The 18,146-nt window shown below is 53.0% G+C and overlaps 2 protein-coding genes across 2 annotated transcripts; both read left to right on the top strand.

The window, feature by feature from the left end:
- Positions 1-8,428: 8,428 nt before the first annotated feature.
- BDZ83DRAFT_656463 (fungal-specific transcription factor) lies at positions 8,429-10,816 on the top strand (the record flags this gene model as incomplete). Its single annotated transcript, XM_060510877.1, has 1 exon — positions 8,429-10,816. The coding sequence occupies one exon, from the start codon at positions 8,429-8,431 to the stop codon at positions 10,814-10,816; it is 2,388 nt and encodes a 795-aa protein (XP_060359552.1).
- A 2,992-nt stretch (positions 10,817-13,808) lies between these two features.
- On the top strand, positions 13,809-15,348 carry BDZ83DRAFT_589727 (serine carboxypeptidase S28; the record flags this gene model as incomplete). The annotated part of the gene is made up of 2 exons (XM_060506260.1): positions 13,809-14,109; positions 14,171-15,348. The coding sequence occupies 2 exons, from the start codon at positions 13,809-13,811 to the stop codon at positions 15,346-15,348; spliced, it is 1,479 nt and encodes a 492-aa protein (XP_060359551.1).
- Positions 15,349-18,146: the final 2,798 nt, after the last annotated feature.

Below are 18,146 nucleotides of genomic sequence, written 5' to 3'. Positions count from 1 at the left end.
TTTCGACAAGACCGCCTCGGAAACCACTTGACATAGAGCAAGAGACATCTTGGGACATTGATGCAATAGCGAAGCTCGAGTTCCATCTTTCCTTTTGCTGGTGTGCGAGACGTGTATTCGTTGGGAGCTCTACATTGCGAATTTTCTCGAAACATCTGGGTACTGCACCCCTCAAGGGATAGAGCCACTCCACCTTGGCACCGCCGAGATGTAGACCAGTGTGGAAGATGATTATTCCGAATCTCATGGAGCAAGGCAAACTTACTCTACGTCTTCAGATAATGTGTGCGGGAGGTTGGAAAGTCCTACCTGTCGGCAGAACCTTCCGGCAGAACCTTCCCCGGATGATGTGTACAGCATCAAAGCTCTCCACAGACCTTGCGCAGGTTTCTCGTCTTCGATTACCTCACCCCCATGCTTCAAGGCTTCATGAAAGACAGCGTTTTGGACGAAAAAAGGTTCTGGAAACACCAAAGAGTCTCGGAAATACACACCAATGATTGGCCTTCCGGCCGTAAGGGGGAGCGATGACCGGCTTAGTGGTCGGTGGGAATCCCTATGTGCTGTTGAGAAGTGAGAAGGACGTGGCAGGGTGTTCATCCTGAAATGCTTGGCCGGTATGACTTGGAATCTTGTTCTGAGCAGCAGACAGACGGTTGGGTTGTCCAGGGATTCCAACTTGAGGGGTTTCGAGTCTATTCGCGAAATCGGGATGGCTTCTATCCGAGAAAAGGTCAACCGCCCCCCCAGATCCAAGCCACTTGAAGTCAATCAAGAACGCGAATAAGAATCCGAAAAAATATACGGCAGTAAACCAGAAAGTATGGCTGTCAAGGGCTGGCTGTCAAACGATGGCAAAGCCGCGAACGGGTAGTAGCGTCATTCATTGATTGTTGGAAAGAAAGCTAGACCCAAGCAAAATCACAGCATTTCAAAGCACATTCCCAAATGGGCGTCTCCTCCCCATCCCCTCTCTCCCTAAACTAGAAGTAGAACCTTTATCAAGGCGAGCACTAAGTACTTTGTAAAATCTACGGTACGCTAGTAAACTTTGTGAGGCGGCTTAAACGCCGACGGTGATTTCACTGGTCAGTTCGGTTCTGGTAGGTTGCTGGTTGCGAACTATGATTGTTTCTTATTCCACAACATTGCAATGTAATCGCAGGGCTCGGGTTGGTACTTCCGCCAATCAGCATCAACTGTCGCTTGTTAAAAGTACTGGGGTATCCATTGCCCGGTCTTTCTTTTAAATTCCTAGTCGCCATTGGGCGTGAACTATGAGGGCATTTTGGTGGGTGGATCATCGTCGTACAAAGAATGTTGTTGTTGATGATGATGATGATGGGAAAGTTGATTTCCCTCGAGACGAGGATGATGTGGGGTAGGTAATCGACGAAAGAGCTCTCGATTAAAACACTTCCCGTGTGCTTTTTTGTATATGAGATGCCTTTGTGACTACTTTGGATACTAAATGTGCACCTGTCCACATGCTCACCCGCAATTCTGGATCAAGACCACAGCGCTTAAAGGCAAATTAGACGAGCATCCGGCCGTAGGCGAGTAAACCAAGTCTCGCTTGTGCATTTCAACATGTCATGGATGAAGCTTATCAGGGTGTGACTCCGGATGCGTAGACGGCTGGTGAGGCTTTGCTGCCCATTTCTTACTTGTGAGTAGCAATTGTAAATTCCATGAATCGAAAAGGCTCCCTTCGATCCAAAGCTCGATGAACGGGATTTTCCGTAGGTCTACAATCTGGATAGTGACAATATAGACACTAAGAGAGAATGCAGGGCTAAGCGTATCCCGCCTCCTTGGAACGACTCCACATCCCGAGAACGGCATTCCTTCTCTCGGGAAAGAGCTCGACTGCGTTTCTTGGGGAGCTCTGATGACTCGTCGATATGGGGAAAAAGACAGAATGCCATCGTTTCAAAACTCGGAAGCTGTCCGGCCCCGAGATCCGGAGTGGGGACGCATGTCGAGCCGGAAGGCTAACCCGTGTTGACCAAGATGCCATGAGGCTAGATGGACGTCCTTTAGCCGCTTTATCCGGTATGAAGGTGCATTGAATGCCGTGCCAAATGGACTTGGTGAGCAGAACTTCTCCATATAAGGGAGTCTGGACCACTCTGCATGCGTGTTTGTTTCGTAAGGCAAACCTCTCCCTCCACCTGTTGTCTCTCGCTTCTCGGTCGAGACCCTTTGGAATGGTGAGGTATGCATTACCGAGATTACCACTGGGTACGCAGCCGGCTCACTGAATGGAATTGGATATCGCTGGACGCGGCTGAAGAAGGGATCAGAGACGGTTCCAGAGACGTATCTCGTAAAGCTCAACCGGGCATTATTATCGTGAACTGACTGACTGACTGTTCTGTTTCGTTGTGGCTAGCATGTGATCTCGATCTGATCATTGCGAGCATTATCGACCTCTAAAAAAGTATTGAGACAGCATGTGAATAACGGTTGCGACATGTGTTACATGAAATGAATGAGTCTCTGAGCGAAGTAGGTGGCGGGCAATACGTCCAAAGCCTCAGTGTCTTGCGGGTTCAGGTGTGTTTTGCGGAGGGCATGAGGGAAAACGGGCAGAGACTCACTGCTTGTCTTAACTTTAATGGCGCCCTTCCCACCAATTCGGTAAACTTGGCAACGATCGGTCCGGAAGGCTTCTCGTATTACGCGAGAGAAGGCACAGACGTTCCCTCGCTTGCCTCGTTGGAACTGCTGGAGGGCTGAAAAATGCCTGGGAATGACGTGTGATAATTTGTGAGACATGAGAGATGCAGGGATGTAAGTCACCCGTGGCTGGCCTAGACAGCTGCCGTCTTGGGGGTCCTTTTGATACTTTTTCCGGGCTGGCGAGGCTTGCATGAAAATTGATGCTTGAAAGAGTAGGCCCCCGAGTGGTTTGGAATCCTGGCTGCCCGATGCAATTGATACAGCGGCCGTTGAGTTGCGGTGTGAATCTAGGAGGACTGCCGACGAGAGGAGTAGACGATAACACGCTTGCGGCTGATTTCCTTGGCTACTCCGAGTCATACATAAGAGGTTTATGGGAGATCAAGCTTCATGATGGGTAGAATGAGAAAGAAAGTGATTATGTATGCAGTGAGGACACTCGTCCAGTAGAGAGCGTACAAGACAGGAACATGATGAAGTTGGCGTAACTGCCTGAGAGGCGGCGATGGTGCGATGGTGGCAGACGGAGATATCTCACGAAAGAATGTTAGGGAAGGCCCCGGCGAAGTTGAACTGGGCGGGACAGGTCTGTGTCTCTGTGATAGGATCGAATCATCGATCGACGGCAGGAGGAAATGAGTTCATCCGTGGCGGGAATTGGTTGGCTCTTTCCCTGCAAGCTGGTATCTTTCTCTCCCTTACCTCATTGATGTCGGGGAGACGGCGCGCAACCACATTGCTGGGCCCTTGCCAAGGCGACCTGAACAACAGAGTTGGCCTATGGATACTGATACTCTGCTTGTCTGCCACTACTATCATGTACATGGCCGAGGTTGATAGGGCGAATGCTTAGATACCGGGATGCGGACACAGTGAGACATACGAAGACATGGGAAGCGCGCACCCGTACCTCACCCAGACGGCACTCTGGCCGCCCTTAACCAAGCGGTATTCCCCCTCCCCGGACATCAGCAGTGTCCGATATATGGCATGCAGAAACGCTCTTCAGCCCTTTTCGAAATGAGGTGCAAGGCGGCCCGACCATGGCAGGCAATGGGCAGTCTCTCGGTCCCGGGCTCTCTGGGATGCCTACAGCCTAGGTACGGAGCCAAGGATGTACGATGTATGGAGTACGGAGTACGGCGCTGGTACAAATAGGAAAGGCCTGGGGACATGACCTGCATATCTGTTCATGGGTGGTTCCGTGGGATGCTGAACCCAGACACCGAGGAAGTTGTCTTTCACTGAGGGCATCGGGATGAAGGGGCGGTCAGACATGACTTTACTATGACGGACGATCCCTGAAGATGCTGTTGAGAGGCACAACCAACCAGGTCTCCTCCAGCGGCTCCTTTGAGGAGATGCTGGGAGTGGTCAGGAAAAGTCGGAGCTGAAAGCACGTATTCATGGATGCTGCTGCTTGGTACCCTAACAAGATGGCTCACTTCCATTTTGAGAGCTCGACTTTGAGGAGGAGGGGGAGACTGCAGAAAGTGTGAGGGGTGAGGTGAGGTGAGGTGAGGACGGGAGAGCTTGCCAGCTTAAAGTTGCCCCGCTTTTGTACCACGTGAGCAATGAGTGGTGTTCCTTGGGGTTACACGGAAACGGCCTTCAGCTGGCCGGCCCTGTCCATCGAACCTGCCTCATACATTTCCACCTGTTATCGGCTCCGGCTGTCTTGCCTGGCGTGCCTGCCCTGGCCCAGGCGCACCTGGGTGTTATTAGTAAGACGGTACGTACCGCGATTTCATGGGGTGAAGGGCCCACGGCACACGGGATGAGGTACCTGTCTATCCATACAGGACATCATCAACGTATCCAGGGTACGTATCGGCCCTCCAGCAGCATTCGCAACCACCTGCAAGTCGTGCGCTCTCAATGTTTTCTCCCTTCTCCCCCTACCTCACCCTCTCCCTCTCTCTTTTTTCCCATCTAAACACCTCGACCCGCGACACCCGCCCACCATGGCGGTATGGCTTTCTAGTCTCCTTACTGCCACAGGGCTGACTAATGCCTATTCGGGTGAGAGGCATGGCGCGTCGCCTCCACTGGCATTCTCTGTCTCGTTTCTCGTGTAACAGCCGAACACCCCGCGAGACACACCAAGCAGCAATGTCTTTGGCACAAACTCGTCCCGGAATCGCACACCATTCACAACGATTGGATCGCAGCCAGCTCCGAACCATTTCACCCATTCACCAAGAGACTCTATTATGTAGACTCTTCTGCTTGCCTCCACTTCCGCCTGACCGTGAAGAAGCACCGCATTTTGGGCGAACAGAGACATTCAAACGCAGACGCTGCTTGGCCTTTCCATCACCTGCCCTGCAAGTTAGGCCGAGTTGGGCCAAGCCAATGGAGAACCTTCAAACGACCGGGGGACGTCTCTGCGGGCTTATCCGCATCCCAAGGTGCCATCCCACGAACCTCGATATTTCGGACATGGCAGCTCGGCAAACCTTGTCTGGTTCCATCCATACAGTACATGCTTCGCACCCACAGAGTGCTGTTGCGTCGCTACCAATGTTCCCACACTCTTGACGGAAATAGCGTGTGCAAACTTTGAGAGTCTGGACGAGACACTAGAATCCATGCAACATTCATTGCCTGCGTCTTCAGTAAAACGTCTAGAGTACGGCGCTAATTTGGATCTTCGTCGTTGGAATCTGCTCGGCTGACTGTCGGCGGAGGCATACCGAATTCGGACTGCCGGCTGCTTTCTTTTCAGTTTCACTTCATAGGGCCATGATTGACCATACTCTGACTTGTCAAATGCAGTGTCCGTGTCAATGATCGGAGCCCTGGGAAAGGGGTCTTTTTGGTCTGACTGGTATACGGAGTACGCACGGCGGAGCGACAGCCAGCTCGTTGCCGACACTACCTCTCGCCCTCGTACTAATCAATCACTAATCGACCAGAGATCGGTCGATGTGCAGCCCGGGACCAGGCATTCTGGGACGCGGACCGAAATGCAAAAGCATAGCCAAGGCAGACGCCGCCATCCACCCCTGGACATGGAGACGTCTTGTGGCCATTTAGGCTTTGGAAGGGAAGGGGGGGCCAGCATCGGCACCACCTCTGTCAGCGGTCCCTTATGCCTGGAACCCTGGGTCGTTCGGCTACGTTGCTCGCGGCGCGGGCCACATTGCGGCGCACGCTATGAATTCAGCAAACCATGCTCCATCTTATCTCATCCCCCCGGTCTGCCACCTTGAAGTTATACACTACGTTTTTTTTGCGGTCAACACGGGCCACTCCCGCGCCTCCTTCGGAGCAAAGAGTCAATGCGCTAGATGCCCGCTGACCGATCCGCGGCCGTCTGCGTCCCCAGACGAAGAGAACCTACGTCGGGCGGGATAATGCCTGTTCCAGTCCTGGAGTAACCCAGGTGATGTTGGTACGGGGGCGTGGGCATGGCTGGTTTTCCCTTGATACGCCAGACGAAAGCCGAAATGCTCTGCAGAGAGGCGACAGCTAAGCAGGAAAGGCACGCCGATCATCCGTCCCTTGTCCCAGTCGCCTCGCTATTGAGAGTCACGAGTGTATCCGTATGCTCTGTCAGTCAACCTAGAAGCCGGCGGTGGAACAAGCGATGGGAATACGACCTAGAAGATGCAAATCACCATTTGCCCTTACCTCGGAAGGGACGGCGATACTGAAATCACGAGAGGCATGGAGTTGTGATCTTTACGATCATTTCACGTCACAATTGCAGCCGTCAGTCGCCATCTGATGACGATGCTTTTGACATATCCCGCCTTTCATCGCCGTCAAATGTTCCACAACAGTCGTTCCCGCTGAAAGGTCTATGTGCCAGGATTGAGCACAACAGCTCCCCCCCCCTCCCCCAGCCATCTTGCGGGGCCGTCCGGCCGAATACCAAATCTGGACCAGATGTACCGCTGAGCAGAGGCAATGGAGTCCTGGGTGGCAGACTATCAGAAAGGTACGAGTATCCTGCATACGATCCTCGTCTCCCAAGCCAAGCGTTTGGCTCAACAAGAAGCTGTATCCCTCTGGCATATCACACGAATAGTGTCCAGGCAAAGAACCCCCTCGAAGTCTCAGATCCGAGATGCACAAAATGTTCGGCGAAAGCGCCGAAGGGACTTATTACGTCGTCCAACGGGCACCCTCGTGAATGCGATTGTACTTTCCCTCGGGGACGGGGAGCAGCTTCGCTCGTCTGTTCCGGTTGGCACTATCCGGAAATCGTTCCAGCATCCTTGCTTGGCCGACCTTGATCTTGACCTGGGCCGTCCACAGCGACCCCTCGTGCCCTCCCACCAATGCCCGCCTCATTCCTTCTGCGCGTGGGGTTGATCAGAGACATGGGGCCTGGTGTGTGGCCAGAATGGACATTCACACCATACGGATGGCACACCCGCCTTTTCTACAGGCTTGGTTCACTCGACTCAGTTGCTATGCTGTTCTGACTGTGTCCCCATAGAATTACTCTAGCAGAACCAACAGCCCGGACGACGGCGACGAAGGGGTAGAAACAAACATGCTTATTCCAGACTCTATCGATCTAGCCGGTGCCAGAGAACCCCTCCGTAACGGAGAGAGCAGAGGGACAAAGCCAGCTTAATCAACAGAGACAACAAGCAAGGGAGAGGCGGGCAAGCAATGCTAGCCGGTGAAGCCCGGCACACAGTCAATTTGGGGGCCGACAGCACGGCCGGCTAGAATTCAACCATTTTCCCACCCTCCCACGCCTCCCTGTACCCCGGCCACTGCTTCGTGGGAACGCAAGCTTCAGACCACCACTCATTGCTTATTGCTCAAGTCGGCCACATCCACCCCCGATTAAATTCGCAATCCCACTTCCCTGATTCCCCTACGAATTGTGACCTTACGCATTTCCAGCAGGGCAACTCTCTTTACCAAAACGTTTTCACCAGCACAGCGTTCATTCAGACTCATCATTGCAAGCCAAACTTCGCTTATTCAACCACTGCACGCATCATCGATACCGAGATCCCAGCTTTACCTGCCATCACCAAAGCCTCGTTCTTTGAGCTCTCCACCCCAGCGAGCAAACAAGCAGGACTACGTCTGTCCAGTCATCCCACCTTGGCCATCTGTCAAACCCGAATTCGTTCAGACACTGATCGTGGAGTGCGAGATACCCGACGCACTGCAGCTGTTTCGTGTAGCACCTGAAGCAAGCACCCGCCAGTTGCAAGCTGTCGACAGCCACTGCCTGCTCATCTGTGCCACTTGAGGCCTGCCTTACTTAGCATCGCCTCGACAAACATTGGTCACAGTCGTCCAACTCTGCGTATCTTGCCCTCCCCTATCCCACGTCACTCTGTCACAAGCACTGTCATCCTGGCGCAGCGCGGGTTCTACAGGAGGGGAGCCCACTGGTACTTGGTGCATCGAGTATCTCGTCAAGGTTTCTGCGCCCAAACATCTGCCACCCCTCACTGGCTTCACGGGTCTATAACAGGCCCGAACCGTCACAATTTCTTCCCAACTTCGCATTCAGTCTATACTCTCTCCTGCGTCGGATTCCGATGACGCGCCCACAGCGTCCTCTACTCACACCACGCCGAAGAGGAGATATCAAGAAACCTTTTCGCCATCGGAGAGAACCTCCGCGCCCCCCGCTGTAGCAGAGCCCGCAGATAGGCAAGCTTCGGGAGGGGCCAGATTCCACACTTCCGTCGTGCCCGACGACGATGACTTGAGGCCGATCTTGGCCGGAGGCTCAAGTGCCAAGAGGCCCTCTAGAGCCATGCGGCCGCCGATGAGATCTAGCATAGCTTGTTTGAGATGCAGGAAATCCAAAATCAAATGCGACAACGATAACACTGGATCACCTTGCGACACATGCATCAAGGCAGGTCATAAGTGTGAGTTTCCTGATCCAACGCCTCTTCCGGCGAAACGATCAGAGCCGCCGACTGCGCCGAAGCAGGAAAGGGAGGTCGGGCATGACCGGAAGCGAGTGAAGAAGCTCGAAGATGCAACGTCCTCTGATGGACGTACTGTCGCCGCGCTTGCTCAGGAAGTGCTTTCGGCACCCTATCTTACCGTCGACCTGTGGCATCAACTTTTCGATATATATAAGCTGCACTTCGCTACCGAACTCCCGTTCTTGCATCTCCCAACTCTCAAGGGCATCATTCACGACAAAGACATCAAGAAGCCGTCAACCGAATCCAATTTGATCCTATTGGGCATTCTGGCCCTCACTGCAAGATTTCATCCCGACCTGGTCAAATATGTGGCGCACATCACACACGACAAAATCGCGGGCCCAAAATCTCGCGGTGCTCTACCCAGGCCGGAGCCATCAATGGCATCAGAGTACTTTGCAAATGCTCTTACAAAGGCCCTGGGACAACTCGAATCAGCCCTGACATCAGCTACTGTCGTCCGTGTCCAAGCTTTTCTCATGCTCGGCTTGTACAAATGGAGTCAGCCGAATGGCGGCCTGGCTGCATGGATGTATGTTGGCGTTGCCATACGGATGGCCCAAGGCTTGAAATTGGGGTTTGGAGACAAGCCGTTGGGAGGCAAGAGAACTTTGGCCCTGTCTCCTCGGTCGAGTAAGTCCGCTCAACTACCCTCCGACCGTTGGAAAGACCAGGAGATTAGGCGCCGTACCATGTTCAGCTGCTTGATACTGGATCGTCTCTTGTCCTGCGGATCTGATCGGGTTTCTATGGTTCGGTCCGACGATCTTCAAATCCAGCTGCCATGCACCGAACACGCCTTCGACCTGGGCCGCGTCGTCTATACCGGATTCTTACGACAGGTGGGACATGGCATGGGGCCACCAATCGATGACAGTGTCCTGAGTCGATTCGTGCAACTAGCAGATTTCTGGGGCGATATCACCAAGTACAGTTTCGCGGGCGGCCGCCATACGGAATTCCTTCCGCCGTGGGACCAAGAGTCGACTTTCTATCAATTGAATAAAAAGGTAGATGCCTTTTACGCTCACCTTCCGGAAGAGTTCACCTGGTCCAGCTCGAACTTTTGGAAACACGACAATAGCATGTATGTGTCGCTTCACATGCTGGGTGCCCTATGCAAAATCATGCTGCATCGCGAATACATCCCGTTCATCGCCATCAAATGTTCTGAGCCGGTTGGTCCTCTGGATGAGCCTGTATTTGACCCCGAAACTGTTCCCGACCACTTCTGGGAACGAAGCGCAGAGCAGGTTTTCAAGGCTGGAAGGGAAATCATCGACCTCATCTCGACATGTAGAGACAAACTTCCTCATTCATCACTGGTCATATTCGCGATTTGGCAAGCAGCGTTTGTGGGAATATACGCACGGCACTACCCTCACATGGACACCCAAAATCACATGGTCAGCAAACAGGAGATCGAAGAACGGAATTCGGGAGCCATGTCTGAGAACGCGCAGACGGGGAACACCAGTATCGCTTTCCAAGCATTGACCAAGGTTGCGCCTTACTTCAGCATGGCCTCCAATTACGTCACGTATTTCAAGGACATTGATCAGTATCTTACCAAGGTCTACTCCGACTACACGAATCGAGGTTCGAAGAAGAGCGGGGATGGTTCTCTGACCATTCGACTAGGTGGAGGTGGCGGCGGACTGGAAGAGTGGAGGGCAAAGGCCGATAAGATTACGAGCAACGGCATCATCATGGACGACGACCGGCCAACAGCGTACGACGGCTCCGATGGATCGCGGGCTAGCACATTGGAAAGAAGCTCTTCCCTGGGCCCTGAGTATTCCCATCTGAGCGGGAGCGGTTCGGACAGCCGAAGGGATTCTCGCCAAGCGTCGTCATTTACCGCCATCAACGCCGCCGCATTCCACCAGCAAGCCGGCCACGAAGGCTATGCCGGAGGCATTCCACATCACTCGCCAACTCAGGGCTTCCCGCCAACTCCCGGCTCCCTGCCAAACGAGGCTGCAATGGCTAATCTCAATGCCGAGACAGCCAGTATCGACTCTTATGTGCAGCAGAACCAGGGTCAGCGATTCGGCACCATGCTTGAGGACATTCAGGAATTCACGACGGGCGGGATGGTCTGCGCGCCCAATATTGGTGACTGGGACATGCTCAAGCCCCCCTTCTACACGCAGATGGCCGGTGGCAACCCGTTGCCCCAGTTCAGCGGGAGTTATTCTTGAAGGGGTCAGATGAGCAGGTGGAATAGGCTTTTAGGCCCCCAACCCGAGACATGGTTATATGGGGAATGGTGGATGGGAACGCTGTGTCAGGGAATTACATTTGAGCGCGTGTGATATTTTCAGACAGAAGTTACGAGTGTGTGATAATCTTGGGTACGAAGCTATGACGAATCCCCCCTTGGCCGCGGAGCGAACAGTCACAAGAAAATGTCGACTGGGCATAATCAACATGAGAGAGCGATAGAGAAAAAAAGAAAAAGAAAAGATAATCATCACCGTATTTGCGAAAAGTCATTGAGTGTTGCAATAAGTTGCGCCACATAAGGGGGTAGGTTCGTCAGTAAGGCCTGGACTCCAACAAGACTAACGCAAATACATGACAAAAGTTTACTGATGGATATTTCTATCCCTTGGCGCTGCCTGCCGCGAACGTTGGGCCACGTTCTCATCACGTTCACGTCACGCAATTTCCTCGTGGTAGTTCTTTCGTTTTTTTCTGCTTGCAGTTTTTTATTCCGTTCCGCTCACGTGGGGGGGGGGGGGGAAAGCGTGTCAGCAGTCGAGTTCGATTCGAACTTGATTTGAGTTCGAGTCAAAAAAGGCGGAACAAGTTAAGTCAGTCTTGTCAGGTAAGTCGGGTCAAATGTCAGTCAAAGAGGTCTGTCTCTGTACGACGCCGGCCGTGTCCGCTTCCCCTACCATGTTTCGGCACTGGAACAATGTCTCGAACTGGTTTCCTGGAATGAAGGTTTACCGATTCCCAGGTACGCGTTGCGTTGCGTAGCCTTTTCGCACAAATGTTGACCGAAAGGGAGCGCATTCCAGTCCACCAAAGCAACCTAACCCTTGGAGGGGAGGAGGGCCGTAAGGTAGTTCTAGCCCACCAGAGGGACACCCCGAGCTCCAGCCAGCCACACGGAATCCAGGGTTGCGAAGGGTGCGGGCGTTGATGTTTAGGGGTTCTCTCGATGACGCGCCGACCGGACTTTTTTTTTTTTTTTTTGCCTAAATGGATTTTGTATCTCACCTTACTCGAATGCGGCGCTATTTGTCGAAGGCTCGGCTGGCTGGGAATATTATCGTGGTGTGTGTACTCTACGATTCATGTTGATGACGACTACCGATGTCAGTCCACTGTCCCCTCCCCTCCCCCGGACTCCCGAAGTGAAGAAAAAAGGAAATATGCGCCGGCAGCGTCACACAGGGGAAGAAAAAAAAAGCCACGTAGACCGGCGCTCGGGAGGCCGTGAGTGATGTGGGATCACTCGAATCCCGAGACCTTATGTTTTCTGGTACCTTTAGTGTGTCTAAGGTAGGCTATTGGGCTTACGGAAAACTCCATCAAACTCCCCTTCTTCTTTTTTTCCCTCCCTCACACCCGGCCCGCTAACATGCTGCTTTTCAGTTTCTCACCTGGCTTCTGGGTCGTATCTTTGTACCACGCACATTGTTTATCTTTTTTTTTTCTCTATTGCGCCTCCCGAGGAGAAGATTGTTTAATCTTGTTGAATGGAATTCTGCTGTTTCATCTGACGAACGTGGGATCGTCACCGAGTGCCAGCGTGCGGTTTGTGCGGTTTGTGCAACTTGCCTTTTTTTTCGTATATGTGCGTTGGGAAAGGGGAGGGTGGTTCCTGTTACTCCCGGTCCAAACCGTGCGGTGGGTTCGGACGATTATGCCGACCCGACCGGAAGGTAAGGTAGTACAGGGAAAGGAGAGGACAGCGAGACTCGGATCCGGTGTGGGGTGCGGGTCCGGCCCGGGAGCTTGCAGGTCCGATGTGGGACGGATGGGGCCCGAGACGATAACCGGACCGTGAGTGTGAAAACAAAGAATACGGGAGCCCAGAACAGTAGGGACGTGTTAGGGCAGGCAACGGTGTTTGTGAGCGAATTCCTTTTCCAACGAGGACTATTGCCCAGTATCATCGAACCGTTGTTGGTAATCAAAAACTTCGTCCCAAAAATAGAAACTAGACCAGGTTGGTCATGCAGTCAGCTTCTCAGCCCAGCCTTAGAGGGGCTTCTTGCAGCCTAGGCAGCAGCAAACAAGTAGAAGGATGCAGCGGGCATCAGCAGCCGGCGAAAATGCACGACCACACAGCCCTCCATGGAAAGGAAAAAAAAAAAAAAATTAGCGAGACAGGCGACGCGGGTGGCCGCAGCTTTTTCGGGGCTGAGGTAGGCGATTAAACCCGACCAGACCGTACGAATAGCAACAACCAACGCGGTAACGCCGGCCAATCGTGCGTTGCAGGCGACCCGGTCCATGAGCTCCAAGGTAGGATTTTCCAGGATTCGAGGGTAATAATAAGCTTAGCTAACTAGCGAATCCCACGGGCTGCATGTCCGCTCACTTGAACAGCCCGTCCCGCGTTGGCCCTACCAGGCGACCGCTTGGTTGACCGATGAACCTGATATGCTCCAGTCAAATTGTCGCTAGTCCTTTTGCCAAGAATATTGCCTTACCTCGCCGGCCACGCTGCCGTTGCATGGTGGAGGCGCACTCGGAGGAGTTGCTTTTCATCCCCCGTCTAAGCAGGCTCTAGCCCGAATCACACCTTCGTGCATGGACCGGAATCTGATGCCCAGCGCGGAGAAAATAGAGACAAGTAATTAGGCTGTAAGATTGCTAGAATGAGAGCCTTCCTGCTGCGATACTAGTTTCTGGGCACTGGCTGGGGTTCTCTTCCTTTTCACGGTAGTTTGTATCTGCGGTTGAGGCTGAGTGATGTTGAGGCCTTGTCGATGTAAGGCCCAGTGTCCAAGGCTCACCAGAGCAGCCGAATGTCGAACGATATATAATTGAGAAGGACACGCTTCTCTAGATATAAGTCTAACCAAATAATTATCATTTTCAATACTTTGTATACCACCGAGATCAAGACCTTTTCCTTTTCTCTCGTTTGTCCCGTTGTCGAGTACCTGTGCCATGATGAAGGCATCAATATTCGCTTCCGCAGTGGCCTTCGCAGCCACTGTGATGGCTTCAATGCCGACCCCGCAATTGTCACAATTCCCTAAGATGGGCGGCTTGCAACGTCGAGCACATTCGGGAACGCAAGTCCACAACGGCACGTTCGACCAGTATCTCGACCATACCGACTTGTCCAAGGGCACCTTCAAGCAAAGATACTGGTATAATTCGGAGCACTGGGGTGGCCCAGGATATCCCGTATTCATGTTAAATGGCGGTGAAGGTGATGCTGAGGGCCTGACCGGCTATCTGGAAAACGGCACCTTGACATACCTGTATGCTGAGACGTACAAAGGCGCAATTGTCCTGATGGAGCGTAAGTCAGCTGTTTGAGAGTCCGCAAGAAGATTTCGGTAGACTGACACTTCCTACTTCAGACCGATATTACGGAAAATCTCTCCCTTTTAAAACTTTCACGGCCGACACCTTGCAATACCTTAATGTGCCGCAAGCCATCTATGACAACACCCACTTCGCCGAAACTGTCGAGCTTCCTTTCGACAAGAAGAAAGGCGCCAACGCAGACAAGTCTCCTTGGGTGTTGATCGGTGGCAGTTATCCCGGTGCCCTCTCCGCGTGGACATCTGTCATTGCACCAGGCACCTTTGCTGCCTACCATGCCAGCTCTGCCGTCGTGCAGGCCATTGATGATTTCTGGCAGTTCTTCACTCCCATTGAGCAGGCCCTGCCGCGAGCCTGCTCTGCCGATGTCAAGCTTGTAATCAAGCAAGTAGACAGTGTGCTCGACAAGGGTTCCGCCAAGGAGATCGATGCGATGAAGGAAGAATTCGGCTTGGAGACTCTTGAGGACAATGCCGACTTTGCGTGGTACCTGCTGAGGCCCATCATCGAGTGGGCAAGCAACGAGACCGCGGTATACGAGTTCTGTGACTATATCGAAACGAGCACGAACAACGGCAACGTTATCAAGGGCACCGAGAAATCGGGTGTTGGCTTGAAGGCTGCGTGGAAGGGATATACATCGTATATGCACAGTCGGTATAGTGAGGTGTGCGAGGGCGAGGAAGCATGCGACTTGTACGGAAAAGCGGTGGGATACAACAGACCGAACGACCTCAGTGCCGATCGTAGCTGGACTTGGCAACTTTGCAATGAGCCCTTCGGATGGTGGCATGTCGGCCCGCCCAAGTCGGACGGCACCAATATCGTGTCATCGCACGTGCGGCCTGCCGACCGCCAGCGCCAGTGCGATCTCCGCTTCCCACAGACGTTCGGATTCAAGCCAGCCAGCTCCGAGGGATTCACGGCGGCCATGTTCAACGACTGGACTGGTGGTTGGAATGCCACGTTTGAGAATGTCCTCTTCTGCGACGGTGAGCATGACGGTTGGAGGTCGGCATCGATGAACTCTGATTATCGCCCTGGTGGACTGGTCAAGACCACCGAACAGACGGCTACCTTTGTGGTCAAGGGAGCGAACCACGTCCCGGACTTTCTTCTGAACAACGGCGAAGACAATGCCGCGATCATTGAGCAAGAGGTGAAGGTTATTGGCAAGTGGATTAAGGCGTGGAAGCCGAACAAGTCGCCATAATCAGCCGGGGTTATGAAGTATTCGTGATGTGTTGATGGGATAGCATTGGGTGGCGTTTATGGCGGCTTCGGGATGATAGCTGTTTGCTGGATAGGGTTGTTTGAATTTAGGTGATACCTTTTGCATATTAGATAGGACTACTCATGAGAAGAGGAACTTGCATACCTGGAAGCCATTTGCCATTTTGAGATACCAAAAAGAGACCGTAGATTGGATCTCCGCGAAGCCAGAGGGCAAGAAGGCGATGCGAGGGTATGTCGCATATCGACTGATCCATGATCAAAGAACCGAGATATGTCGGTGATCCATTCTAGCAACAGACATGTGGCCCTGCGATGTCATGGCCGAAAGTTGGATTGGTGTGGAAGATAACTGTTTCCAGGAAACATCTGACGGCTGTTGATTCTCAAGCCCCGAACGTCCCTGCTCTGGACATGAGTGCTACTTTCCCAAGTAGATGGAAATTGCCTAGTCTAGCACGAAGGGCATCGTGCATCCAGGCCAGTCCTTCTCAGGAAGCCGCGGGGCTAATCGGCCATCCCTTCCTTCGCCACATGTGGCTCTTGGTACTGCCACAGGTTTACTCTTTCTCCGTCCGGCTCGGATGCAGATTGCAGAAGTCTTATAAACTCTTCACTACACCTCGATTATCAATCGGCCAGTAGGGGGTTTGATGCCTTATTTGCTGACTAGTGCAGCGGTGAGTCATTTATGCTGTTTGTATCCAGGGATATGACAAATGTATAGTGCTCACTCATCTTTGTTGTTCCTAGGTTTCCACTCTCCACAATGGCGAAAACGAGAACGACGGCGTAGCCTCACAACATGGGTAGATGGCGATGGTATCGCAACGACGTCTGTCCCGATGGCCCCACGAATGTCTACTGACGCGGGCCGCGGTGCCTTATCTATCTCGGAGAACTCAGGAACCTCCTCGATTGGCTCCGGCGCCCACCTTGGATTTCCTTTTCACTGCTCGAACCAGTCGAGTGATCTTCACAGACAACTGATAGATAAGCTTATCAGTCTGGGGAAGGTCGAGCTGCTCCTCGCCGTTGGGACGTTCCCCCCAGCACCAATGTCACGGGAACTTTCCCGTCTGTGGCCTTATGCAAGGAACAGGTGATCTAGCTGGTTCGCCCGAACTCGAGATTGCCGAGCAGTGTCAATCTGGCTGTCAAACAAAGGCAGATGTCGATGCTCGCCCATCTCGCTCTACCCAAACTTGACCGAGCTTCACCGAAGGTGTCTGGACCCCTCCACGGCGCGCACACCGGCATCGGGCCGGATTGTCTTGACCACGCCGGCCACAGGGCCTTGTACAGATGCATATTGGCGCAAGAATCCTCGGTCATTTACGATCCTCATGACCCCCGACGATGATCCCATGTCTAACATTGTCAGCATTCTTCGGGAAATACGGCAATGCGACCAAATCCTCCGTGGGCTGTTTCGGACCACAAAGCCTACTGGGGTTGGCAGACGGGAAGAGAAGCTGCACGGAGGTAACACCGACACGCAATAGCTTCCCCGCACTCGTGGACGGAAATCATGTCATGCATAAATCGCGCTTTGCTGTCGAGCTTCCCTTTCGTCGCCTTGACTTTTGCCTTGCAGTATGGCATTGTCATAAACTGCGCTTTGCAACGGGGACAGTCGATCGGCACGCCCTTTGGGTAACTCAATTGGAACGGTACCTGATTTACCTCGCCCTCGTGTGGAATCTTTGGCTGTTCTTTGGGTGCCAGGCACAGCATCAATAGTTCAAAAGTACTATGGAAAAGCTAGCCGGGAGCCAGCACTTCTGCTGCCATGTCCCGCCAGAGGAAACATGACGTCGACATATCCTCACCCACACGCAGTATGACCCGTTGTTGTTGGCAGGATTGGTCATCTGGGTGGGCTGAGGCTCACCAAGACGTGTCGTGTAAGTGTCGGAACCTCATTTGGCCCCTCACTCTACTTGGTCTCACCCCCACAGGCTTCAGGGAGGTTTGCAGCTAACCTGGGCCGGGGTTACAGCCTTTGTGCCGATCTGGAAGCCCAGGCCAACAAGCGCTCCTCGTCTTTGGTGGCTCTTGGGACACCAGTTCGCACCGTGCCACCCACTCGTGGTAGTTAGTCACGCACTCACGTTAGTGTAGGCGACCTCGCCAGCCGATGGAGAGCTTCTCAAGAGCTTCGGAAGAGCTTCGAAGAGCTGTGGCAACTCTTGTGTTGCAACTAAGCTGGCAGATATTCTCACTTCTGCTGTCAGCTTCATTACTGCTCTCCTAGCGCCGAATTACTCCGAATTCTGATGTTTCTCATGAGCCTCAAATTCGCGAATGGCGTGGCCTGGCTCGAATGGGATGCTGCGTTTTGGTGGTTTGTTGGAGACACCCGAAAGCTCTGTAGACTCTCGCCGAACGCTCGTTCTGGAAGCTGCGAGGATGGCCTTAGCCGCGGGGAAATTTGTATCGAGCATGCAAAGCAACCTTCCCGACACCCCTGATAATTGCGGTTTCGAGCCTCGCCAAGATGCTGCATACCTTTCTTTTTTCACCAAATGTCTTTCGACCAGACAACAAATGCCAAATAAAGGTCTCTTGAAGCCTAGCTTTTCCCGCGCAGTAGGGCGCAACAACGGCCGCTTCCAATACTCAAGGTACCGCAACTATGTCGAATCCGGTGATCCGCGTCGAGCTCCAGCAATAGTAGCGTGGCTGCCCCCTCGGTGGGGCGTGGGATACGCCTCAGATGACGTTCGCTGATTTGCTCAACTGCAAACCTCTCCCACTCTCTGTCAAGGATGAAGC

This window comes from Colletotrichum acutatum (genome assembly GCF_030867785.1).
Source record: "Colletotrichum acutatum strain CBS 112980 chromosome Unknown BDZ83scaffold_143, whole genome shotgun sequence".
Lineage (NCBI taxonomy): Eukaryota > Fungi > Ascomycota > Sordariomycetes > Glomerellales > Glomerellaceae > Colletotrichum > Colletotrichum acutatum.
Note: the sequence above shows the minus strand (reverse complement) of the source record. Positions and strands in the feature narration are given on the sequence as shown.